The sequence below is a fragment of the Pholcus phalangioides genome, unplaced genomic scaffold (assembly GCF_987345545.1).
Source record: "Pholcus phalangioides strain wild (caught in Gottingen) unplaced genomic scaffold, Ppha-v1.0 ptg000031l_1, whole genome shotgun sequence".
In the NCBI taxonomy this organism is placed as follows: Eukaryota; Metazoa; Arthropoda; class Arachnida; order Araneae; family Pholcidae; genus Pholcus; species Pholcus phalangioides.
The window spans coordinates 9,753,976-9,781,454 of record NW_028301621.1 but is presented as its reverse complement, the minus strand read 5'-3'; the positions used below and the strand labels follow the sequence as shown (position 1 = coordinate 9,781,454).

The 27,479-nt window shown below is 37.8% G+C and overlaps 1 protein-coding gene across 1 annotated transcript in view; it reads left to right on the top strand.

The window, feature by feature from the left end:
• The window catches only part of LOC149067383 (receptor-type guanylate cyclase Gyc76C-like), a 315,737-nt gene that overhangs the window by 227,721 nt on the left and 60,537 nt on the right, over window positions 1–27,479 (top strand). The window contains exons 10-12 of the mRNA XM_089252906.1: window positions 13,505–13,607; window positions 16,338–16,496; window positions 17,575–17,679. Of these exons, the coding sequence (XP_089109032.1) occupies window positions 13,505–13,607; window positions 16,338–16,496; window positions 17,575–17,679 (367 nt within the window). The remainder of the gene's footprint in view (window positions 1–13,504; window positions 13,608–16,337; window positions 16,497–17,574; window positions 17,680–27,479) is intronic.

Here is a 27,479-nt window from a genome sequence, read left to right as displayed (position 1 = left end):
GCACATAATTTTGGTTCTAGTAGTATAATCACTGGGGCTCGGATGTTTATGACCTAAAGATGAAATTTCGTTGCTGATCCATTAAAAAAAAACCTGAATTTCCGGGTTGCCTATTTTTAACCTATCAGAACGCCGTTTTATCTTTAAGGCCATAAAATTCCAGGCCCTAATAATTACAATATTACATTTCCTTAACCGTAATGTTACGTTTAAACACTTATCTGATTATCAACTCGTGAGAATTTTAACCTTAAATAAATTTAAATTTTATATTACAGTGGAAAAATTTCGAGTCATCTACATACTAATGTGAAGTCGGTTTCGGTATGTGAAATGCAAAACTTCACATGACTGAATGAATAATTAAATATTTAGTCACGATCACACATACCCCATTTAGTTCTCCATCGGAAGAAAAATATTCCATATTCGTAATTATTACTTACGTGGTAATCTTTGCTTTTGAGATAATTCCGTCAGTTTTCATTTTTACCATCACGTAGCGAAAGGAGGAGTTAAAAATGGAAATATTGATAATTACTTGTATGTGTGTTTCCCAACTCCCATCTTAGTTGAATAACCGAAGCGGATTACATATTGAATAATTGAGCGATAAATATTTTTAGTGGCCGAAATTTTATATAATTTTAAAAAAATTCAGCTAATTTCCATCGGAGTTTGATTCGGGAATTATTCGGTTAAGATTTTTCTGCTAATTTAACGTCAGATTGAATCTTTTTGATCTGAAATGCAGCATTTTTAAAGTGGTTCACTTATAATATAATCGGATTTTCGCATTCAAACGATTATATCCGATGCTTTCATTATGATGGTTTGGAGTGGAAATTAAAGTAATTAGGGGTAATTAAGTCTTTTAGTACAAAATGATATTGCAGCAACTTTAATTATATAAAAACTTGAAAATATATTTTAAGAGCGATGCGAACACTTTCAAGACTGATGATAATGCGAAAAGTGCTTGAAAACTTTTGACATTTCTCATTAAGGTCTCTCTCTACAGAATGATTTCAATGAGTCATTATTTTTTACTGATAATTCGATATTTCCGAGAGTTGGTGAGGAAGTGTAAATAAATAGGATAGATTCTAATTTTAACACCTGAATAAGTACAAACTTTTTTTCAATTTTTTAGTAATCCTTGAAAATACGAAGTGAATATTCTCGTACTTCGTGGAATTTTCACGAAGACGGAAGAATCAATCGCGTGTATCTTCAGAGCAAAGTAAAAGAAATATTTTTGAACAATATTTGTGCATAAAAATGGCCAAAAGGAAGTTTTCAGACTCCAGAGTCTCGGTCTAGGCAGAACTAAACCAAACGCTTCGCTAAAACTTACAGTAACATCTTCAGTGTCAACGATGTTGTCCATAGACCACCGAAGTCGGAGTCGTTCTTTCATTTTGGCACATAAATACTGGAATTATTTAAGGTTAAATAACATATTTTCCTCTTCGGGAGGAATTTTTTTAAAAAATAATTTAGAAACAATTTTATAAATAATTAAATTCATAAAAAATTGAATAATGTGCAAATAATTTTCACAAAGTTTTCAAGAATTTTTCTCAATTAAATCCGCCAAAAACGGCGTTTATTTCCTTGCAAGCAAAATGATTTCTTAAACAATCGCTCTCTGAATGAATTGGTATAATTTCTATATGTTTCCTGACTTATTCTCGAAAAATTGCTTTCCGATTGCATTGTTAAAACTTAATCTGTATCCTAGCGCAATCTCAAACGACTGTTTCCAAATGCATTTGCTAAAATATCATTGTTTCTTTGTTGCATCCTCTAATTAGTAACGCTTTCCGAAATAAAGTGAATATTCTCTGCTTCCTAATGCATTCTCGAAACAATGCTTTCTTAATAGTTAGAACTTCTGTTTCTGTTAGTACATTGTTGAAAATTCTTTTTATCTTATTGCATTGCAACTTCTGTGTATCTTGGTGCACTGAAACTTCTCTGTATCCCACTGCACTGTTATAACTTTTTCTTATCATAATGCATTCTCAAAAACAATCCTTTCTGGTTGATATCTATTCTATAATATAAAATCACAAACAAACTCGAAAAGGGCCTGTTGCTAAGCAACCGAGTGACGGAAGTGGGTGAAATTTTTGAGTGACGGAAATCTGTTACGGAAGTCGGTTTCGATTCATATATCGATATTCACATTCATATATCGTACATTCATATTCATATATTCATATATCGATATTGGGTCGATATTCACATATCGGGACCATGTTATGTGCATGTACCAAGAGGCTCCTACATCCTACAGCAGAGCCCTTAGGCTGGAATTTAGATTTCGAGCCCCCAAACCAGCTTTTCAGGGGCCCCTCTGTGATTAATTTATAGTGTGAAAAATCAAAAAGTGATAAGAATCGTTGTGGCCCCTGTCAGCCCTTCCTTTGTGGGGGGGGGGGGAGGTCCATGCCGAGAGGTATATATATGTATAATATACACACACAACAGCAGTGCTCCCAACACAGGGTCGGGGTACCCGGGGAAGATTTCACGTATAAGTAAAAAGTTTTCATTTCCAGGGGCCCTTGATGGATCTCATTGTTTTCTTGCTGCTTTAACGTTGAAAAATTTCGATAGCGGAAGCAAAAGATATATCCAGTCTGGGGCCCCACCGCGAATTGGTGTCCCGGGTAATTGGTTGGGGGGTCCTGGATTTTATTCGTTGGTAAAACGAATACAAATTGAAATTTTTCATGGCACTCGCTCCGGGGATGACCGACAAGCTTCCAAGTCGGGGGCCCCATGTTTACAGGTTTCATTTTGGGGGCCCTGGATTTTATTCGTTGGTAAAACGAATACAAATGAAAATTTTTCATGGCACTCGCTCCGGGGGATGACCGACAAGCTTCCAAGTCGGGGGCCATATGTTTACAGGTTTCATTTTGGGGGCCCTGGATGAATCTCATTCTTTTCTGTTGTAGAATTTTCAACAGCCGAAGCCCGAGATAAAGCCAGTCGGGGGCCCCACCAAAAGTATGCGAATTGGTGTCCCGGGTAATTGGTTGGGGGCCCTGGATTTTATTCGTTGGTAAAACGAATACAAATGAAAATTTTTCATGGCACTCGCTCCGGGGGATGACCGACAAGCTTCCAAGTCGGGGGCCATATGTTTACAGGTTTCATTTTGGGGGCCCTGGATGAATCTCATTCTTTTCTGTTGTAGAATTTGCAACAGCCGAAGCCCGAGATAAAGCCAGTCGGGGGCCCCACCAAAAGTATGCGAATTGGTGTCCCGGGTAATTGGTTGGGGGCCCTGGATTTTATTCGTTGGTAAAACGAATACAAATGAAAATTTTTCATGGCACTCGCTCCGGGGGATGACCGACAAGCTTCCAAGTCGGGGCTCATGTTTACAGGTTTCATTTTGGGGGCCCTGGATGAATCTCATTCTTTTCTGTTGTAGAATTTGCAACAGCAGAACCCCGAGATAAAGCCAGTCTGGGGCCCCACCAAAAGTATGCGAATTGGTGTCCCGGGTAATTGTTTGGGGCCCTGGATTTTATTCGTTCGTAAAACGAATACAAATGAAAATTTTTCATGGCACTCGCACCGGGGGATGACCGACAAGCTTCCAAGTCGGGGGCCCCATGTTTACAGGTTTCATTTTGGGGGCCCTGGATTTTATTCGTTGGTAAAACGAATACAAATGAAAATTTTTCATGGCACTCGCACCGGGGGATGATCGACAAGCTTCCAAGTCGGGGGCCCCATGTTTACAGGTTTCATTTTGGGGGCCCTGGATTTTATTCGTTGGTAAAACGAATACAAATGAAAATTTTTCATGGCACTCGCACCGGGGGATGACTGACAAGCTTCCAAGTCGGGGGGCCCCATGTTTACAGGTTTGATTTTGGGGGCTTTGGATGAATCTCATTCTTTTCTGTTGTAGAATTTGCCACAGCCGAAACCCGAGATATAGCCAGTCTGGGGCCCCACTAAAAATCTGCGTATTGTGTCCCCGCTACTGGATGTGGGGCCCTGGATTTTATTCATTGTAAAATTGATAAAAATGAAAAATTCTCACAGGGGGGTGTCCGACAAGCTTGCAGGTCAGGGCTTCATGGAAATGTTGGCAGGTTGTAATTCGGTGCCCCTCATTGATTTTTGTGGTTTAACATTGTAAAATTTGCAACACATCGGTAGCCCAAGATATATCCAGTGTGGGGCCCCACTTAAATTCAGCGAATTGAATCTGGGGACCCCCATGGGGAAGTTTCTGGGGATACTTGATGAATCTCATTTGTTTTTTGTTGCTTTATTATTATTTTCATTAAAATTCGCTTCTTCAGTAGGCTGGTGCTTTCACACGTCCCTTCCCCTTTTCCATAGCACGCTGATGAAGTGGGACGAAATAAACAAGATATGTCCGGGAGAGAAGTGGAGGGGGGGGGGGGGGGGTTGGCCGCCAAAGGCGGCAGGGGGGAAGAGCCCCCCCAGTATATATATATATTTTTTTGTTTGTACAACGCTTTCCGGATAAATTTTTTGGAACAACACTTTTCGAATGCGTTCGATAAGTAAAACTTTTCATATAATAATTTGTACAAGATTCCCGAATGCATTCTTTCAAAGACACTTCTCTAATGCGTTTTCTTAGCAAACGCTTTCCAAATGCATTCTTCGAACAACGTTTTTCGACTGCATTCCCTGAAAAACGCTCTCCAATCGGATTTTTTGGTGCAAGCTTTCCGAATGTGCTCTCAAAACCACTTGCCACAAACACCTTTTTTTGAACAATGCTTTCACGATACATTATTCAAGAAGTGATTTCTGGATACATTTTTTGAGAAATGCTCTGAATGCGGTCTCTGAACGCACATATTCTTAGTGCATTCTTTCATTTTATTAATTTGCCGTCATTCAACTGCCTTTACAAGAGGACACCTATATCGTTTGGTAAAGGGCAATGCTGGGTTATGGTGTCGTAGGGAATTTTTCTGTAATAGGGTTATTAATAAATGGAATAGCTTACCCCCGGAGAGGGGTAGAAAATTCTAACTCAGTTGACATGTTTTAAAAGAAATACGATAAACATGTTGGGGTAAATCGAGAAGCTATCCAAACTTAGAATAAGACAACCATAAATACATTTTATGGGTATTATATAATATTTTATCTTGTATATATATCGTTTCTAAGTTTTGTAATTGCATTTTAACTAGGTTCCTGTATTTTAGAACTGTACGACATCCATATTTGTTATGGGCATCTTTTTTTTTTCAGCCACCTCATTGGGCATTTTGCCTGTTGTATCCTTGTATTTTTATTCTAAAAATAAAACAAAAAAACTCTTCCTGAATGCATTTCTAGAGTATCATTGTTTCCTATTGTACATTCTTTTAACAACGTTTGCTGAAAGTTATTTACGCTATTAAAGTTTGTTAAAGTATAGCTATTTCTTGGATAATTACTGAAACAAAAATCAGCCGGATTATCAAAAGAGATCAGGATTACATCAGGAGAGGGAAAAATGTAGAAATTTGCATTGAAGAGAAAACTACTGGAATCGAAAATCGATTCGCGCGAAACCTTGCAGGAGTTATTTAATATAAAAAAACAACAACAATTGTCTATGAATATCTCTGAAAACGAAGCCTTGAATTGTCAAATTGTTGTCTCCTGAAGAATAGCGAGACTGCTCTTACCTGTGAACAACTGAGCAAAAGCGCACCTAAGCATAGGTTTTTCATCCTCATTTGTGCACATTATTGAAATCGAAGTAATGTAAGTCAGGACAATAATTATGAATAATTTGATTTTTAATGAATAAATAAATTATTCATAAACGTAAATACATATTTATTCGTTTTTCAAGTTCAAATCTCCAATTAGGGAGATCATTAGTGAAGAGAATTATCCATTTAATTGTGCAATAAAATCGATATCACCACCAACACAAAAGCACAAATTTAATTCATGAGAATAATTAATTTAGAATAGAAAACTGTTAACTAAGAATTATTATTATTACATATTTATTCGATACATTTGAAAATTATATCATTGGCAACAAAGACAAGCTCGAACAAAACGATTAAAAAGAAATTAATTTTAAACGGACGTAAAAATTCCAAAGCATTGAAATTCCATCATTTCTATGGAACTCATTCCATCCAATTAAAGCAGATTTAGAGAAACCTTTTCCGGAGATGACATTGAAAGCAATTACCATTTCGCTCGAGAGTGAAATTTTTTTGCCGAATTGCATCCATTAGCATTATTTTAGCAACAGCTGAATCCTTCCACCCTCACCGAAAATGATGGAGAAATAATCTTGGAAACTGTATGATCGGGGGAATGTTGTTTCAATTATCTCCATTTTTCAAATTAAATTCAGCCACGTGGAGGGAGATTCGAGCTTGTGTATACATACTTGATTTCATTATATATTTTCCAAGTTTCTAAATAAATTACAATTTTTTTAATTATTATTATCATTATTTCTTTTAACTTCACGATTTATTTATTCTAGTTGACTATAATCAGATGTGTAATAAAATTCGACTATCGACTTGAATGGGATTTATGGTGAGGGGGTAAGAGGAGTATATGTACACACCTCAGCTCATTATCGGAGTTGATTTCTGCCTTAATCATTGCTATTCCAGGAGCGAGAAACTTCTCTTAATCGGAGGGCCTGTTCAAAATGATTAAAAGAGGACCGCGCGAAAACTATGATAACCCAAATATCAGTGAGAAAATCATGAACAGCTAAAAACACTAGAAAACGATGTGCCGTAAAACTTGAGAAAACTTCGATCATCCAGAAAATGTGAGAAAAAATGATCAGCCAAAAGAAATAAATAAATAAACGCGAGGAAGCGGTGAAAAGCTGAAAAACTCTCGACTGATAAGCCAAGAAGCGTGAGGAAAAATTATCAGCCAAAAATCATGAGAAAATGCTCAGCCGGAAAACTTCAGGAAACGATGATCAGCTAAAAAATTATTAAAAAAATATAAGCAAAAAAAAAAAAAAATTAAATTAAGAAAACGGGGCAAAGCGTAACATCTCTGTAAATGACTAAACAGTCGGAAAACGTGATAATACGAGACTAAAATTTACATTCCTGTGAAAACGACTGATCAGCCGAAAAACGTTTAATGCGGGATTAACACGTAATAGACTTGTCAAAACGACTAATCAGAAGAGAAAAAACGTGATATTACGGGACTAAACTTCTAAACTTTACATTTTTGACTAAACGACTGATCAACCGAAAAATAAAAATTCATAAATCCGCTTGTGGAACTCATTTCATCCAATTAAAGCAGATGTAGAGAATTCTTAATTTTTAATACCATCTTCGGAAATGAAGATGACATTAAAAACAATTACCATTTCACTCGAGAATGTTTTTTTTATTACGAAATTGCATGCATTAGCATTTCAGCAACCACTGAATCCTTCCAACCCCACCGAAAAATATGGGGAAATAATCTTGGAAAGTTTACGATCTGGACGCAATTATCTTCATCTTTCAAATTAGATTTAGCCACGTGGACAGATTCCAGCTTGATTTCATTATTTTGTAAGTTCCTATAAAACAAATTGCAAAACAAAAGTTAATTAATTTTTTGTTTGAATTTCATTATGATTTATTTCTCCTCGTTTAACATAATAGAATGCGTAATAAAATTTCGCTATCGACTTGAATGGGATTTTGGAAGGAGGATGAGAGGAGTATGTGTATTACATATACCTCAGCTCATTATCAGAGTTGATTACTGCCTTAATTACTGCGATTCTTGGAGCGAGAAACTTGTCTTAATTAGAGGGGTCTACTTTAGGGTTGGTTTATATTGATGTATCAGGTTCGTCTCTCTCTCTCACCGAAAAAGTAGCATCACTCTTTTCCTTCCCTCTGAAAATGCCATACTCGTATGCAAATTTGTTCCCCTTCCCCCCCCCCCCCTCTGAGTATGCAAATTAGTGACCCCTCGTGACTATAATCAGTAACGGGAAGAGCCGGAAAAAATTATTTTTTCTAAATTTAATCCGTCAAAGGATAAAGAAATACGTTTAATTTCTCTTCTGAAAGTAAATACATGCTTTATTAAATTGCAATTAATGTTTTTTTAATACGCCAGAAAACTGCTGTTTTTGCCCAAGAAACGGGGGAAAAAATGAATTTGTTAATTTGTTATTTCGTTTTTTTATATAACTTCAATTATGTGAAATTCTTGTTGGAACAACGATCGGCAGAAACGCGTAAGAAAACGATGATCACTGAAAAAAAACGTGAGAAAACTATTAGCAGAAAAACGATGATCAGCCGAAAAACGTGAGAAAACAATCACCCAAAAACTAATAAGAATACGACGATGATCAGCCAAAAATAAAACGTGAGAAAATGATGATCAGCAAAGAAAAGAAAAACGGGAGAAAAACGATAATTTGTGCCAAAAAAACGATGGTTAGCCAAGAAAACGTGAGCAAACAATGATCAGTCGAATAACGTTAGGCAACGATGCAAGAATTGTTTTGTTGCCAAAAACGACAACAAAACAATGATCACAGCAAAGAAAAAAACCATGAAAATACGATGATCATCCAAAAGAAATGTGGGAAAAGCATGATCAGTAGAAAAAAAAAATGAAAACGATGATCAGCTAAAAAAAAACGGTGATAATACGGAACGAACAGTTACATCTTGTCAAAACGATTGATCAACCGAAAAATAAAGGTGCGTACAGCTCCGTTTATGGAAGTCTCTCCATCCAATTACAGCAGATGTAGGGAAATCATTTCCTTAGATAGCATTAAAAGCAATTACCATTTCGCTCGAGAATAAAAGTTATTACAGAATTGCATCTATTAGCATTTCAGCAACAGCTGAATCTCCGCACCCTCACCGAAAAACACTTGGAAATTTTATGATCGGGACGTTGTTACAATTATCTCCATTTTTCAAATTAAATTTAGCCACATGGAGCGAGAGATCCGAGCTTGACTTCATTATTTTGTAAGTTCCTAAATAAATTGCAAAAAATATATATTTTTTGATTAATTTTTTGTTTTGAATTTCATTATGATTTATTTCTCTTCATTTAACATAATAGAATGCGTAATAAAATTTCGCTATCGACTTTAATGGGATTTATGGAAGGAGGATGAGAGGAGTAGGCCCACGTGTACTACATATACCTCAGCTCATTATCGGAGTTGATTACTGCCTTAATTACTGCGATTCTTGGAGCGAGAAACTTGTCTTAATTAGAGGGTCTCCTTTAGGGTTGGTTTATATCGATGTATCAGGTTCGTCTCTTTCTCTCACCGACGGAGTAGTAGTATCACTCTTTCTTTCCCCCTGAAAATGCCATACTCGGTATGCAAATTTGTTTTTCCCCTCCTCCTCTGTGTATGCAAATTAGTGACCCCTCGTGACTATAATCAGTAACGGGAAGAGCCGAAAAAAAAATATTTTTTTCTAAATTTAATCCGTCACAGGATGAAGAAATACGTTTAATTTCTCTTCTGAAGGAAAAAAGAACACGCTTTATTAAATTGCAATTAATGCTTTTATTCTTTTTTATGTCAGAAAAAATTTTTTTGCAAAGAAAGTTTGAATTTGTACAATTTCCTTTCAATGTTACTTCAATTAGTTAATACCGCGTTAAAAAAGTTATTTTTATTTTGGGTTGTCAGGGTGATGCAACGGTTACAAATGTCAATGCAATTATTTATCTGGGATATCGATGATGCATGTATTGTCACGCATTTTCGAAAATGTCCAGTAACATTTCCGTTAAGGTACACGCGTTCGAATCCATGCAAGAACATCAGACGTAGCCGGTCAATTTGTCGCGCTCAACTCGTCGCGCCTCAATTTGTCGCGGTACAAATTCGTCGCGGTGCCAATTCCTCGCGGTACAAGTTTGTCGCAGTGTCAATTCGTTGCGATACAAATTTGTCGCATTGTCAATTCGTCGCAATACAAATTTGTCGCAGTGTCAATTCGTCGCGATACAAATTCGTCGTAGCTCCAATTCGTAGCTGTACAAGTTTGTCGCAGTGTCAATTCGTCGCGGTACAAATTTGTCGCATTGTCAATTCGTCGCAATACAAATTTCTCGCAGTGTCAATTCGTCGCGATACAAATTCGTCGCAGCTCCAATTCGTAGCTGTACAAGTTTGTCGCAGTGTCAATTCGTCGCGGTACAAATTTGTCGCAGCTCCAATTCGTCGCGATACAAATTTGTCGCAGGGTCAATTCGTTGCGATACAAATTTGTCGCAGGGTCAATTCATCGCAATACAAATTTGTCGCAGCTCCAATTCGTAGCTGTACAAGTTTGTCGCAGTGTCAATTCGTCGCGGTACAAATTTGTCGCATTGTCAATTCGTCGCAATACAAATTTCTCGAAGTGTCAATTCGTCGCGATACAAATTCGTCGCAGCTCCAATTCGTAGCTGTACAAGTTTGTCGCAGTGTCAATTCGTCGCGGTACAAATTTGTCGCAGCTCCAATTCGTCGCGATACAAATTTGTCGCAGGGTCAATTCGTTGCGATACAAATTTGTCGCAGTGTCAATTCGTCGCGATACAAATTCGTCGCAGCTCCAATTCGTAGCTGTACAAGTTTGTCGCAGTGTCAATTCGTCGCGGTACAAATTTGTCGCATTGTCAATTCGTCGCAATACAAATTTCTCGCAGTGTCAATTCGTCGCGATACAAATTCGTCGCAGCTCCAATTCGTAGCTGTACAAGTTTGTCGCAGTGTCAATTCGTCGCGGTACAAATTTGTCGCAGCTCCAATTCGTCGCGATACAAATTTGTCGCAGGGTCAATTCGTTGCGATACAAATTTGTCGCAGGGTCAATTCGTCGCAATACAAATTTGTCGCAGTGTCAATTCGTCGCGATACAAATTCGTCGCAGCTCCAATTCGTAGCTGTACAAATTTGCCGCCGTGTCAATTCGTCGTGACGTCAATTTATATATTGCAGCGCAGAATCAATTCGTCGAACCGTCGATTCTTCACTGTACATGTTCCACGCGAGCTTGTATGTAGGTTTTTGTCTTACACGTGAAATAAAAACATGAACAAAAGTGTACACGCAGTTAACTGAAAATAATTAATTTTTGTCAATGCAGAAAGGTCATCGAAATTAAAATTACAATATCAATTACATTTAAGAATTTAACTGCATTTAAAAGTTTAATTATATTTGAAAATTCGGTTATAAAAATTTGAAATGTTAAATAATTGATTTTTGCTGTGATAAAATTTCAATATCATGTGAAAAAATTTCGGTTTGTATGATATTCCCCAAATTACAGTGAGCCTATCTTTCACGATTAATTTTAATTTCGAGTGTCATGTACACGAAGTTACATACAATGGGCTAATTGAAAGTCTGACTTCATTCTTTTCACTCGAGAGTTGTTACTTTGGAGTTGAAAAAAAAATATCAAAAATCGATTGACATTTGCAGTGGTGTCAGAGACAGAGATGCTGTTGGTGCCCAGGGTACTTTATGGAATGGGTATGAGCACCCAGAGAAATGATTCAGAAACCAAAATTTCCTACTTCAAGATCAAGACAAGAACCCACAAGTTTCAAACACTTCTGGCATCGTTGGCCAGTCAAAGGTGCCGACATGAAGGAAACATTGAAGGGGGGAGGGCTGAAAACCGCCATTCATTCCGTTTATAAGGGACTCAAACCCGTACTCAGGGGACTCAAACCCGTACTCAGGGGACTCAAATCCCGACAAAAAATGGGAAATGCGGCTTATACGGTGGAAATTAAAATTTAAAAATTTATTTGATCTCAATTTTTTATTTGGGTGAGCTCATCAACATCCCTCATTGCGAGAAATGGAAGTCCCGACAGAAATGCGGCTTATATAGTAAAAATTAAATTTTAAAAATTTAATGACTTCAATGAATACTTTCCTTCATTTGATAAAAATTAAAACAGATGGGAAGGGAGAACATTTCCAATAAATGAGAAAAAAAATTAGTTCCATTTTTTACGCCTAAAGCAACTACCCTACTTATAAGATCACAACAAACATATGAATTTTAAAACAATTCAAATTTGTCATGATGAAATGAGTCTGCGACAAATTTGTACCGCGACGAAATGAGCCTGCGACAAATTTGTACCGCGACAAGTTTGTAGCACGACGAATTGTCCCGCGACAAGTTGAGCGCAACGAATTGACCTAGACCCAACATCAGAAACGATTTCATTACCTACTGAGCTGCACGGATATCGCGCGCTTTTCCGGTAAGCAAGGGGACTGGGTTCGATTCCTTGGCGGAGGCCAAATAGACTCTTCCTTCCGGGTTCGACTCTGGATAATATCCAGAAAAAGTCTTCCCTTCTGTATGGGGCTGAGAAAAAAAAACATTCTCGCGACTGCTGCCACCTGGCGGCCATTTGCTGAAGTTGAAAGAGGCTACTGAACCTTTACTTCAGCGCGTCACGAGACAGTGAAAGAAGGATCGGTCATGTCTCTAGTGGTTGTATATGAATGGCGCGCTTGCCCGGTTCGCTAGAATGTTGAATTCGATTCCCATTGGAGAGCAGTAGACTTTTCTTTCGACATAATATCCAGAGAAATGTTTTTCCTTCAAAATCCGGTGTAGCTGAATAATTCAATAATAATTTACGCTTCTATGTTATGGTATATGAATAAGCGCTAACGAAAAGTTATAATATTCTATAATTTAAGAGTTTATTTTCAAAAAGGAGCATTTTTCCTCTTTTTGCTAAATTTACAATATTAGTAAAAAGCAAGTGGAAAATAGCTCAACATGTAGCATGTAGGAATGGCAGAAGAATATTAACCTCTTTACGATCACGGGTGAAATATTCCTTCCAAACAACAGTGCAATAAATTCAAACAAGTTCTCTGTGTTTTCCTTCCCCTCTCTCTCTCTCTTCACCATCGCGGAGCTTTATAGAAACCCTGTTATCACGATTGTCTATTATCTACTGGAGTTGCTTTTTATTTCCTTTCTTTCTTTATAATCTATCTTTCTACGTGGATATATATACGTGTGTGTGTGTAATGTGTAAGAACGGAAGAGAACTCTAAAAAAAAAGATTGTCTTATCTATATTATCTATATTACACTTTTTCCTTTTATATATTTTCCCTCTTCTTCTTTCTAACGTGTGGCTAGGTTAGGACAAGGTTACCATATTTATCGCCGATTCGTTAAGTAGAGATAATCGAAATTTTTTTCGAAAACCTTGTACGTGAAGTGGTTAAATACAGCGTTTCTTGATCAGCATTTAATAAGAGAACATTCTCTATAGCAAGGAAACAAAAATGTCGTTAATTTTTTTCGAAAGTTTGCTATGAACCGGGGTTATAGGGTTTTCAATGAGCGACCTTTCAAGAGGAGAAATAAATGATTTCACTCTTGTATTTTTCGTCTACATTTTTATAGACCAATGTTTCCTTGCCACGTGTTTCTACTTTTCTCTCTCTCTTTCCTTAGGAACTGGAAATACGAGCAAGAAATAGACGGTCTACTCTGGAAGATCGAATATGAGGATTTCCAGAAATGCGGTGTGGGCGGAATGGTTCCATCTTCGAGTAGGGTAAGATTGTGCCTTGATATTATTGCCCCCATCATATACCCCACTCTTCTTTTTCCCCTTTCCTTATCTTCTTCCTTCTTACTTCTCAAACAACTTTCTTATCTTTCCTTCCGTATATTCATTCCTTACCCCCCTTCTGTTTTCTTCCACGTATTTATTCTTTATTGACCATTCCTTTTTTTTTACCTTCTGACTTCTGCTTTTCTTGCTAACTGGTTTATTCTATCCCAATGTTTTTTAACCGAATTCCTATGAGAAACATTGATGAATAGCTGTGCAAATAGTTGCGACTGTGCTCTCTCGTGGGTATTACGATGGCTCAGGTTGATCCCCGCAGGCTGCACACAGTGTTGGTCGGCTGAAATTGGTTTCGTGCGGTTGTTCAAGTTAAAGTCGCGAATGCGAGCCGTATGACTCCCAGAGCTCAGACAGATTCGCAAGCATACAATCACTATAATTCATATGCCTGCCACTTTCATTTCACGTTTTTGATGATAGATGGCACCACTTCGAACACACAACACCCAGACCTCAAACATTGATGAATACGTTAGAGATGCACATACACTCATATACAAGCACAAAACTTTCGGTGTGTACCAATTCGTCAACGAAAAGTTTTGGTGGCACAGGTGCGGTTCAGTAATAACAGTCCAAAGACAGTGGAATTAATAGGAAAAAAGTGATGCAAAGGGGAAATAGGGAAGAAGTTGGGAAAGAATCGGAGAAGACAAAGAATCGAAATGAAAGGGGAAGGAGAAAGATTAAGAAAGTAGTGGAAAAGGGGGGGGAGAATAAGAATTGGGAAGTGGGAGACAATAGGAAATAAGTGAAGAAGCGGAAGAATAATTGATCATTTTGATCATTTCTGTCTCGCAACGGTAATTTTCTTCTGCTCACGAGGGCTAATTAGACCAGGACTTACAATTTATTGCTGATTGCGAAAGGCAGCCTTTTTATACTTGGAGTTTTTCTTGTTTTTCTCTGGTCATATCGCCGTTTCGGTTTCTCCCATGTGTCTCCCATTTTCACAAGGACAAACCGGGTATGAACTCGCTATACCTCTAAACATCCTTTGGTATTTCAGTGCTTTATCGACCTGGGCACCCCGCCCTCACGGAAGAATAAGAAAGAAATAAGAATAGGAGAAAGAATATGAAAGAACTGAGAAAGGGAAGAGAATATGAGGCATAAGGGGAACGAATTAGGAAGAAACACAAAGGGAAGAAAGAAGTGAAAAGGGAAAAGAATCAAAAAGAAATGGGAAGGAGAAAGAATAAGAAAAAAAAGTAAAGGAAAAAAATTGAAAAGAGAGAAATGATAGAAGTGAGGAAAAAATCATAAAGAAGTGTAAAGGATAAGAAGAAAGGGAAGCGGAAAAAGGGAATCACAAAAGAACAAGTGAGAAGAGGAAAGAATAAGAAACAGTAGAAAAAGGGGAAAGAAGTGGGAAAGGAGAAGATTTAGAAAGAAGTGAAAATGGGAAGAATAAGCAAGAAGTGAGAAGGGGAAAGGATAAAAAAGAAGTACGACGTGTGGGATACAATAAGAAAGAAGTAAGAAAGGAAAATAATTAGAAAGAAGCGAGAAGCGGAAAGAATAAGAAGAAACAAGTAAGAAAAGGGGAAAGAATAGGAAAGAAGTGGGAAGGAGTCAAAAAGAAGTGAAGGGAGGAGGGAACCGAATCATAAAATTGGAAAGAACAAGAAGTGAGAAAATAAGAAAAATGAAAAGGTGAGAAGAAACAGAGTGATTATTGAGAAGTAAAAAAAAAGGATGGATAGAAAAATAATGAACATAGCAAAAACAAAATAAATGAAATGAAAGAAGTAGAGGTTGAAGCGAATAAACACGAAGGAAGAAAAGATGAAATGTTTAGAACACATCAAGAAAGAAGAAGGGAATAGACATAAGAAAATAAAGTTGTATGTCAGAGAAAATATTAAGCAGAAGGGAAGTAAATAGGAAAACGGAAGAGAAAAATTGAAGCAAGAAGGAAAGTACTTCTTTTAAAAATGGAAGAAACGTAGGGAAGAATCAAGGAAAAAAGAATAAGAATAAACGAACAAGAAGTAGGAAGACGAAATGAAGAGAGAAAGGAAGAAGAGTAAAGAAATAAGTTCGAAAGAAGACTGAAATTCACTTAATAGCCTATCATTAACTAACAGCAACGATATGATAAAATCAGTTTCATTTTTATTGTATAGAAGAACACGAGAGCAAACTATAGAGTAAACATCAAGTTATTTTATCAAGTAGATGAAAAGGACTTTCGAAACATCAGCTCCGTGTGGGGAAAGGACACTGTATACTCAGGAGAGAGGAAAAATACATATATGCACTGTATATTGGAGATTATTTGTGTATGCAAATCAGCAAAAAGAATTTACATTCTATCGAATTTCCGTGAGATTTCAACATTAAAGTTCAACATGAAGAAGATTTTAATTTGATTTAAACTACATGTTTACATACTGATAAGTTTTCCCTTCCTTTTTTAATTTTTGAAAGAAATTGATTTTTAATGGAAATTCTTTATAAAAGATTTTCTCTGAAGAGATTTTAACGTTCTCGACATCTAATGGATTGTCTATTCAGTTATTATTAAGTTATTGTTATTCACTCAGGTGATCGGATTAGAATCTTTTTGATGTCTTTTAAATTTCTGAAAGAATTGTTTTTCTGCAATGGTGCATTATTTTCTCTTTTTTTTAAATGTTATATACGTAGATGAGCCTTGCCAGTCACGTGTCGATCGAGTCCAAAGTCGTCGGCCAAATATTCACTCAAACGGCCATGTTTAGAGGAACATTGATAGCTGTCAAGCAACTCAAATTCAGCAAAAAGATCGTCGACGTTTCTAGAAAAACTAAAAAAGAAATGAAAACGGTTCGTTTTTTTTCACTCTCTCTTCATTTTCCATTAAAATATGTGTTAATAATGTATTTTTAAATCATTGTTTATGAACCTGAGACTATATGGCTCCCTTGCGGTCGAATAAGGAGCATAGGTGGAGATAGACGTAAAGGCTGGTGGAGGGGGGGACACGATGATGATTGCTGGAGGAGCATGATGATGATGATACCAATTCATATATACGAACATACATTAGATCTGCAGGCTCTTTTGACACTGGGGGAGGGGGGTGGCTGCCCATGACAACGAATATTCTAATAAAGTCACTGGTGAAAATCGAATAGAAAGAAAGCTGTAAAAAAAACAGATGTGAAGAAATGAGAAAAATGAAAAACGACATTAGAAAGGAAGGATAAAAAAGGAAGATAATGGAGTTGTAAGTTACAAAGAAGTAACGGAATACAAAACGGAAGTAAATAGGGAAAATGAAGCAAGGTGAGACGAAAATGAACAGGAATGAGGCAAAGAAAGAGGAAGAACGAGTTGGAAAGAAGTGAAAGGAAGGGGTGGGGGCACGAGAGGAAATCAAAGGGGAGGAAAGCCATTGCTGGTGGCATGGGGGTCCGCAGAGAGCAGTGAAAAAAAAATTCACCAAATGTGAAGAAATAAAAGCTTTCAACTCTCAGCTACTCAGCAGAGAAAATACGTCAGTTCAAATATTTCAAGAAAGACCACAACTTCTAATCCCCTCCCCCCACCCTTTCCCCGATTGTGACCACAACGTTGATACTCGAACGTATTTATCTTTTCCACTGAACAACCGGAAGTTAATATTTCGTAACCAACCCAAGTGAGTTCCCCAGTCAGTGTTGATAGTTGTTATCTTCTGAACACTGCGCCTAGGGCGGTTCGAAACGCTTTAGAATTTTTTTGCCTTTCCCGTTGGTTCCTTTTGTGAAAGGAGCAATGATTCTGCAGTGGTATGTAAATAGCTACAAAATCTCTCGATAGACGACGCTTCACACTACCCTTTGCTTTGGTTTCCACGTCTGTTTAATCACCTTGTATATTCTCTATAAATGTCAGTGACAAATTTCTCTCTCGTTAACAGATGAGGGAAATGCACCACGACCAAATCAACCAGTTTATCGGGGCCTGCGTCCTCCCCAACTGCGTATATATCGTAACGGAATACTGCACCAAAGGGAGTCTCCAGGTGAGTTTTTTTTATGTCCGTGCCGATTACCTGTTATTTGTTATCTGAATGATTCTTAATTAGTTTTAGTTCAAAGAGAAATCTCTTTCTCTCTCTCTCTCTGTTAACAAAAGAGATAAATGGGAGAGTTTGAATTTCGAGGCAACGTGGGCGGTGGAATCGGCTCTTGTGACAACAAAATCGAGATGAGACGGCATCAGGATCATCTGGGACCGACTTGGCGTAAATGACTTACCGATGCATGTAAACGTTGATTAGTTACGCTTCGTGGTTCCTTTTTGTCGAGCTCATTTGATGTTGATTCCATCGTTACGTTTGGTGGTTTTGTCTAAGTACGTATGAGTGACTTTCCTGTAAGGAGTTGAATAACTCAAAAGGAGAGAGAGCATCTTCCAACAGGAATGTGTGCGTGGGTGTCCCAGATGATTTGCCACAATTTAGTGAAACATCAATTAAAATTCAAAACGCGTTGATAACTTAATTTATGCATCCAAGAGATTTAATTTCATTAGATACTGCGCATTTGCGGTTGAATCTGCATTTCGTTGAGGGGATTCGAACCGAGACCTGATGAAGCTTTCAGTTGCAAATCCGCAAATATGTGGATGATACAATTATTTATTGTTTTCGTTACGATTTAAAATATTTACAATCATCGCATCAATTTATGGGAGAATAAATAGGAAAAATAATTTGCGGACCGAAAAAATTAAACAGATAACAAGAATAATTCTTATCCGTAAAAAATAAACGAGAAAAATAATTTGCGGACCAGAGGAAAGATAAATAAATTAGACAGATAATTTCCTGACCGAAAAAAAGTACACAAATTACGTAAATGTGAGAAATAGTGAAACAATGGGTTCACCGCGGTCAATGATATTCTTTCCGAGTGGATCGGTCAGAAGCAATAGTTTGCTGACCGGTAAAAACATAAATAGCATAAGTAATTTGCTGACCGGTAAAATAATGAAAAGGATAAATAATTTTCTAACCAGTGAAAAATAAATAGGCTACTACCTCACCAAACACCACCTCTGGCCATATCGCTATATTGCAATTTACTGTCATTAATGAGTTGGATTGGAAACGAAGGTACCATCTGTTTGCCTCAAGCACATTAGGAAAATATCGTATTTATATTCTCTCCCCCCCCCCACCCCGGATTTAAACCTGGGACCGTGACGGCAACCTTCACGGTGGTAGACGAGCATCTTACCAACATGCCACTCCGGCGCTTTAAAAAAAAGAAAAAAATAGGATAAATAATTTGCTGACCGGCAAAAGATAAATAAATAAGGGAAGTAATTTGCAGACCGGAAAAAAATAATCATAAGTAATAAAATTATGTAATAATTTTACGTATCAGCGATTTTGAAAATGTAAATGCAATGAAACCTCCCATACTGGACGACTCCCTCTTTTGAATTACGTCGACGACACAAAGTATTTTGCTATTAGTTAACGGACGCTCCTTGTTAGCTGACAAAATTTACAGTCCCGTAGGTGTCCGTTATCGAGTGGTTCTACTGCATTCTTCGCAAAACGATCATCCTCGGGAAAAACGTGAAAATACGGGACAAAACGGAATATCTCATCAAAACGACTGCTCAGCTCAAAAATAAAGACACCCAATTACTTCAAGTTGAAAATTTTTCCATCGGTCCTTCCATTCTTTACAAAATTGCATTTGAAATTTTCCATTGAGAAATCGGAAATATCAAACTAAAATTCGAAAAATTGACTAAAAAATCATTTCCCAGTGATAGTTTTTATTTTTTTCTCTTCCATCGAGAGAGGGAAAACAAAATTGAATAACATCTATTCAACGTGCAGTTTTGCAAATATTTCCAGTTGAAAAGCCGGCAAATTTTTAATTTACATCCGATAATTAATTCCTTTAGAGATTCAAAACATTCTCTCTCTCGCTTTTGTTTTCGAATTTAACTAAAAAAAAAACTTCTGTTTGGAGTAGTTGGAGTTAGTTGGTTACAATGTTATCTGTAAGTACCAACAAAAACCCACACGAGACAAATCCCTTGGGAGGAGGAGGAGGGCCGAGGACTGTGATCTCATTACCCTTCAAACAAAAAGACTCCCCCCCGAATGTTATTTACATTGAAATACATTGTTTTCTCTAAATTGAAATCTTCAAAATTCTAGCTTCAGAGATTGATTTTCTTTTTTGTTTAGAAATTAATTTATTAAATTTTTGTTTGGAGGTAATTTTTTTTTTACACAGTTATCTTTGAGTCGATAAATTGCGGAATTGAATTTTCAATGCTTTTCTTCCGGTAATTTATATTTTTTAAAAATGAGAAGCTAATTTTTTTTATCGAATTTTTACTTAATTTTTCTGGATCCATATTTTGAATGTGTTTATCAATTTTCATAATATACAGTACATGGAAAATTTGTGTTTGTTATTTTCTCCGGGGAATATTTGAAATTACTTTGTGTCATTTCAATTTTTTGTTGAACGTATGTTATTCGGATTTATTAGTGAATATTTGCCATAATTGTTTTTTGTCGTTCAACTTTTTCCATTGAGCATAAATTTTTTTTCACGGTGACTCAGTCATATTATTTTCACGTGCCATTACATTTTTTAGTTGAGCATGTGTCATTCCACTTTTTCGTTGACCACGTTTCATTCTTTTGCGTCATCAAACTTTTTTGTTGAACATGTGTGATTTCAGTTTTTTTTACGTTGACCCTTTGACATTATTTTCACATGGCATTACATTATTTTTCGTTAGGCATGGGTCATTCCACTTTTTTGTTAACCACGTTTCATTCTTTTGTGAGTCGTTAAGCTATTTTTGTTGAGCATGTCTTATTCCACTTTTTCATTTAGCTTGTGTTATTATTTACAGCCGACCCTATAACAATATTTTCATGTGTTATTCCATTTTTTTTTTCGTAGAACGCAAGTAATATCACTGTTTTTTTTTACGCACGTGTGAATCCACTTTTTCATTGAGCACGTATAATTTTTTTCCGGTGACCACGTGACATTCTACATTTTTGGCCATCGTTTTTTCATGCACGTTTTCCGCATGTCATTTTTTTTATACATATATATTTTTTACTGTGACCCGGTTGCATTATTTTCACATGTCATTTCGCTTTTTCGTCCAACATGTGGTATTTTAGTTATTCGTTCAGGATGTATCATTTTTTCGGTGACCGAGTGGCATTTGCATATGTTATTCAACTTTTCCGTTGAGCCTATGACATTATCTTCACGTTTCATTTTTCTCGGTGGTTCTGAGATTTTTCTCATTCAACGTCATTCCACTTTTTGCTTCTGTGGCAATTTCATGTTTCTCCACACTTTTCTAGTAACAACGTGCCATCTGACTTTGTTTTCATGACCATTTGTCATCATTTTCATGCGTCATTTCGCGTTTTCGGTAATCTTGTGTCACTAGCTCCGCGTGTCATCCCGCTCAAATCGGATCAGCCGCCGTCGTAAGACGATTCTCTGCCGTTCCAAACCTAAACGGATGAATTAGAAGTGAATTATAAACATTACAAGACCTATTATGCATTAAGGCATGCGCAAAGAAGGGGGGTTGGGATTCTAACCCCCCAAGCCTAGATTATAGTGTTATTTTGCAGGAAAACAGGTAGAGCTCCCCTCCCCCCTTGAGAAAATTCTGCGTACGCCTATGCCTATATGAATCAGAATTAAAGTCAAAATCGGTATAACGTCTATCAATTTTAACATCAGCCCCCTTTTCTAACTTTGATTTTTTCAAAGGTATAATTAGTGATTTTGGCTTACTTGTTAATTGCTGTAGTCACGCCTGCTTATGTAGTCATTTTTATCAGGAGAGGTTTTGACACTGTACCAAGGTCTCACACTACTTATCGATCAGCCTATACATAATCCATAACATATATAACAGTCTTCCTCACACAGTTACCATTCTCAGATTAAACCTAGAATATGACACCAGCTTTTTACAGGTTTCATAATAAAACTCTCATCTTGCTGCTATATTATGGATGGTCGAAATCAGCCTATACGTACTATTTTGACGTATAAGCGTATAAAATCGTGTCCAGCTCTAATGGATCGCTCCTCGGAAACCAATAACGCTCCCCACCGTAGTAGAATAAACGGATTATCCGAAACCACAGCCTATGGATGTTATGCGTGTCACGTATATCTTTCACGTATATTTTCGAATATCTTTCAAGCCTGAAAGATATTCGGGACGCAACTATGCATCATATGTAATATTTATAGAATAAAATATCTATATCTATATATATATAGGAAATTAGTTGAAAAAAGCCCGAGGTTTCCGCTCCGTCACACACAAAGACTAAGCGGTTATTTTGTCCATGAAATGGCTGAAATTAAAGCGATGCGTAGTGCAAAACATGCAGGGTGATTGTAATTAAAGTTCCCGTGTGTACTCTGAGTAGTTAACCACGGAGAGATTTATGAAATAAAAAAATAGTTCAATTTTCGACCACCAGGTAAAAAAGTGACTCTTTTTTATTACATTTTCCAAAGGTCTCTATAGCGCATATGAAAAGTTTCAATGGAATACGTCTTCCTAAACGGTCGCTTCATAGGTGGAGTAGTGTCAGTATACTGACGGGTGCTATATTGGTCTGAGCAGTGTCTATATACTGAAACTACTCAGACCTATATAACGCCCGTTCTGGAGGGCGTACGTGAGAGATGGCGCCACCTTCCGGAATGGAGTTGGCGAGTATGTGTGGGCACGCGTGTGCAGCGAGTGGACGAAAAGAGTGAATGACGACGCGGCGGACGAAAGACGATACAACGATAATGTCTATAACTCTATGTAAATAAAATAATTATGTTTATATCTTTCGAAATTCGGGGATTGTCCGAGACGACGATTCCTAAGACGACCATTCTCGAAATTTTTAAGATGCGACGACAGTTTCTTTCCGGTGACGACGCCATTTCAAGACGATGACAATTTCAATTCCTTTCGACGATGACAGTTTCCATTCGACGACGACGAACCACGCTAAATCAACGACGACGATTTTGAAGTGTTCACGGTGAGTGCGTTTTCATCAGTTTCCAACGAACAAAATGTCTATTTGTTTGGGTGGAATCCCTCAAATTAACGCCAACATAAAGAGCGCGTCCGCAAAGATTGTTAAGAAATTGCATGAACTCATATTCAGGTGTGACGGCGATAGGGGAAATCTCGAAAGAGACTCGGGAATTTTAATGGTTTCCGGTGCGAGCATGGCTCCGAGGAATACAAAAACCTTCTGGCTGTAATTGTTGAGCAATGGAGTGAAACAGATCAGTAGCTTGTTGCAAATTTCCTGAGCCTAGACTGTGATGTAAGATGGGATCAACTGCCAAAAAAAAGAGATGAAAATTGCACGCAAAAAGATGTGAGTAAAATAATGAGTGTCCCAGGTAGACTTAAGAGAGAGATTAATAAGATTTTATAGTGAAGTGACTGACGAAACAGAAAGACCGCAGAAAAATGCCGTGCTGCTGATTTGATCGCGATCAAGGGATCTCAGTTTGAGGACGTAAAGACGCAGTCACAGTTTGGAAACCTCGACAGACTGGCAAAAGTCAAAGTGAAAGACGCACACGACGAGGTTGGTGTGATTATGACCATATACCATTGAAGATTATCGGGTATGCTGAGTGCATGAAGAAGTGGGTGTTTCGGAAAATCAGATCTTCCGGGACGGAAGATTTGCAGGACTGGCGAGTATGTGTGGGCGCGCGTGCGCAGAGGGACGACGAGGAGAGCGAATGACGACGCGGCGGACGAAAGACGATATAACGATAATGTCTATGTAAATAAAATAGTTATGTTTAAATCTTACACGCATACCATTGAAACTTGGCATATACGCTATAGGGTCCATGGGAAAAAAGGAAAATTCAATAAAGAAACTTTTTCACCTGGTGGTCGAAAATTGAACTATTTTTTTTTTTTCACATAAATCTTTCTCCAAATCTGAAAATATTTTTATGAATGATTATGAAACTATTTTTTTTTTTAGTGATTTTAAAAATATTTTTCCAATGATACTGGAAATATATAATTTTTTTCAAATAATTCTGGAAATATTTTTCAACGATTTTAAAAATATGCTTGTTTAAATGATTCTGGAATTAGATTTCTTTCAATAATCCTGAAAATATTTTCTCATTGATTTCGAATTTTCATGAATTGCGAAGTAAGTTTTCATCCATCAGTTGGGTCACACCAACAGAAACTATTCCCCTATTAATTCAGAAATGACTGAGATTACGTTCCTAATTTTCAATATTTCATTTGTTTTTGTCATCGAGGTTCAGTTTTGGGGCTATTCAAGTATTACGTAAGCAGATTTTCAGCCATTTTTGATCCCCCCCCCGTCAGCAAAACACTGACGCCCCCCCCCCCCGACAGCAAAATTTCGTCAGCAGCTTAGAATATTTCGTATCTTCAAAAAGGGGGTGGTTGATGACGTAAGCAACCTTCAAAACCCCCCCTCCCCCTTGTCATCAAAAGTCAGCAAATCCGAAACCCTCCCCTCCGATGCTGACGTAATACTTTAATGACCCCTTTCCAGCATTTCCATGAACGTGTGAGTACGTAAGAAGTCTTTTCAGTGTCCTTCGATCCCTTCGACGAGCCACATGTGGCCCGCAGGCCATGAGTTGAAGATCTCTCCCCCCCCCCCCCGCCATAAGGGCTTAAAGAATGTATGTCATATCCACATATAAGATAAGCCACCGTATAAATTATATTCTTCCAAGTCCGTCGATGAATAATATAAAAAAAAACAACAGCGAATGTCCAGAAATTAATTACCCTGTTCCCTTCGGGGGGCTTAGAAACAAATCCCGGACCGTATTCCGTTCGTGAAAAATCTAATCAATCCAGGATTAAAATTCCGAATCTCTTCATTCATCACAAATACGTACATTTAAAGGAAGACGATCTTTCCGGAAACGATTGTTCATTTCTGGAACCTTCTATTTCCCAAGAAGAAAATGTTTCGGGAAAAGATCATTTAATTACTTCCAAATGTCACAGAATTTTTTCCCCTTTCTATCCTGGATTAAGTTTTCCTCTTTTAAAGGGGAAAAATCGATTTCTCTCTCTCTCTTCACCGTGAAATTCACCAAAAGTTATTACGAGTTTTAATACCAGAAAAGATTTATTACTTGTACCCTCCTTTTTTTCCCCCCCTTTCAGGAGAAATTGTTGCTCTTTTTTTCCTGAGGATTTTTGAGATTTCTTCTGGAATCCGAATATTTCTGGAAGTATTCGGGATAAAAATTTGATTTTTTTTCCCCCCGTTGATGCACGAGCCAAATTCTGGAGGAGAAATTTTTCCCTTTTGGAAGGTTCGAGAATTTATTGAGTTCGAGAGCTGCCATGTTTTGCGCCGTTTGCTTTGAACCCTTTGGTGAAGAATTCAAGTCTACGGTTAACTTCGGAAAACCCTCATCAAGGGTGGTCACTCTTTTGGAGAGTGCGGGCCACTCGATCGCGGACCACTTCAGCGCGACCCAACCCGCAAGGGTAAAAGGCTTATATCCCTGGAGGGACAGAGCCTGGGCCGTGACTGGTTTGTCGGCCACTCGATCGGTTAGAAACGTGTCGCGGGTCACTAAAGTGAAATTGTGGGCCATTGAAAATGTGTGATAGGCCGCTTAAAAAGCTAGGAATGTGCCGCGGGTCGCTCGATCGGTTTGAAACGTGTCGTGTGTCACTAAAGTGAAATTGTGGGTCACTGAAAATGTGCGATAGGCCGCTTAAAAACTAGGAATGTGCCGCAGGCAACTCAAGCGGTCTATAAATATGCTGTGATCACTTTAATGATCAGTAAATGTGCCGTGGGCCACATAAGTGATGTGTAAATGTACCGCTATCACCGATGTGAAACCATGTCGAAGGTTAAGAAGACACCAGCGAATAAGGCAAATACACGAAAATAAAAAGTCCTAGTGCATTTCAACACCAATGGTCTTTTCATCACCTGCTGTCTTCAGAGGAAAATTTAACCACTAGTCACACACGCTGACCGAGTTTCCCACTTGGGTTGAATACCAAATCTTAACACTCGGTTGCTCAGCGGAAGAAGTACGTCTGTTCACTTCAAACGTCGTGATCAGATTGAAGCTGTGAGCCTGCGTGAGATACTAATGCAGCGTCCTGATTGGACACTTGCGGCATAGTGCTGCTATCCAATTGGTCTATTCGAATTTTCTTATAATTCCCGCTCGAAATGAATTCATTTTCATTTCGGGGGGATTTTGACAGCGCGACGAGCCCTCGGGAAAAGTCTCTCTATGGGACCGTCACCCCATTAGACTTGTAATACGTCCCCCCGATTCAAAATCTTATTACATTTTTTTTTTTCATTAGAGTCCGTTATAACGAGTACGACTTACAACGAGAAATTCGTTATAAAGACAATTCAATTTTCCTGTGGTTTTGAGCTGTTGTTATAACGGACTTCTAACTTCTACTGTATTTTGTTCCGCATAAGTCTCGTGAACTTGAGGCTCCTTGTCCACCTTCACTATCCAGTATGGCCATGCGTTAAGACGAACTTGCTTTCTGGAACCTCCTCGGGAAAGATTGGTTTTTTTTTGATTGATCCGAATTCCAAGACTTACCCCTTAGCCCCCACAAATCTCATTACCCCACATTATCTTTCGTAATATTGAAGAGGGCCCCAAAACTTGTTCGCATCGGGCCGCTAAATGACCAAGTCCTGCCCTGCTTATGTTAATACTTTTTATGAATTAGAAGCATGGTTTCCATATACGATTTACAATTCATAAATTCGAAAGTGTCCAGGGACTTCCATTCACTTTAAAGAATTTAAAATTCATAGACATTAGAATATTTTTGCCATGTCTAAGAGAGCGCTCACGGAATCAAATTTTCGAACTTTGAGACGCCATTTAGAAAGGAGCTTTTAGCAGGAAAATCAGTCACAGAGTGCTCCGAAATAGCTTCGAAGCATTAATAATCAAGAATCTCTCGAAATTTTATACCTGTAAGTCGATTCTTAAAAGCTGTTGTTGTTATTAGTTGCTTCGAGAATGGACTAATGGCGCTGATTCTGCTCCCAACCGGAAATAAATGCAGGATTAGAAGGTAATAGGATTAAACGTGCGATAAAAGACAACATGAAAGATAAACATGCGATAAAATCGGATAAAACATGCTTCTTTTATTACTCGGAAAATAAATACCCGGATATGCTGAGGATCCGTGAAGGTACTCGGGGAGGAGCATTTTGTGAACGGGTGATATTGTAACATTTTCCTGGTGTTATTGTTGGGGGGGGGGGGGTACTTTCCTGCGCATTGAATTTTATTCTGATTCAGTTTCATTGATGATGTTATGATGTGGTCGGCTGAAGTTGGTTTTCTGTGGTTCCCAACTTCAAGGCGCAAATGCGAGCCGATCTCCCCGTTAAAAAGTCTCGCCACAGAGAGCAACAGTCCTACAACGATAAATCATTCAATCATAACACTTCACTCATAGTTAGAAAAACTGGTGGCAGATGGCAACACTACACATAACAAGCATTACAGAGAAACAAAAAACTTCACGTCAGGTTTCACTAATACAAATACAAATACAACGCCACCACCACTACACGTACACGCACATTCCCGCATGTACCGATTCGTTGGGGGTTCCGCGGGGGTGGGCGGGGTGCATGTGTGGTGTAGCAGTAGTAGGTAGGGCCTCCAAAAAATGGCTCGGGGATCCATGATGTTCTTAAGTCAGCCACCTCGTTCGGCAATTTGCCTG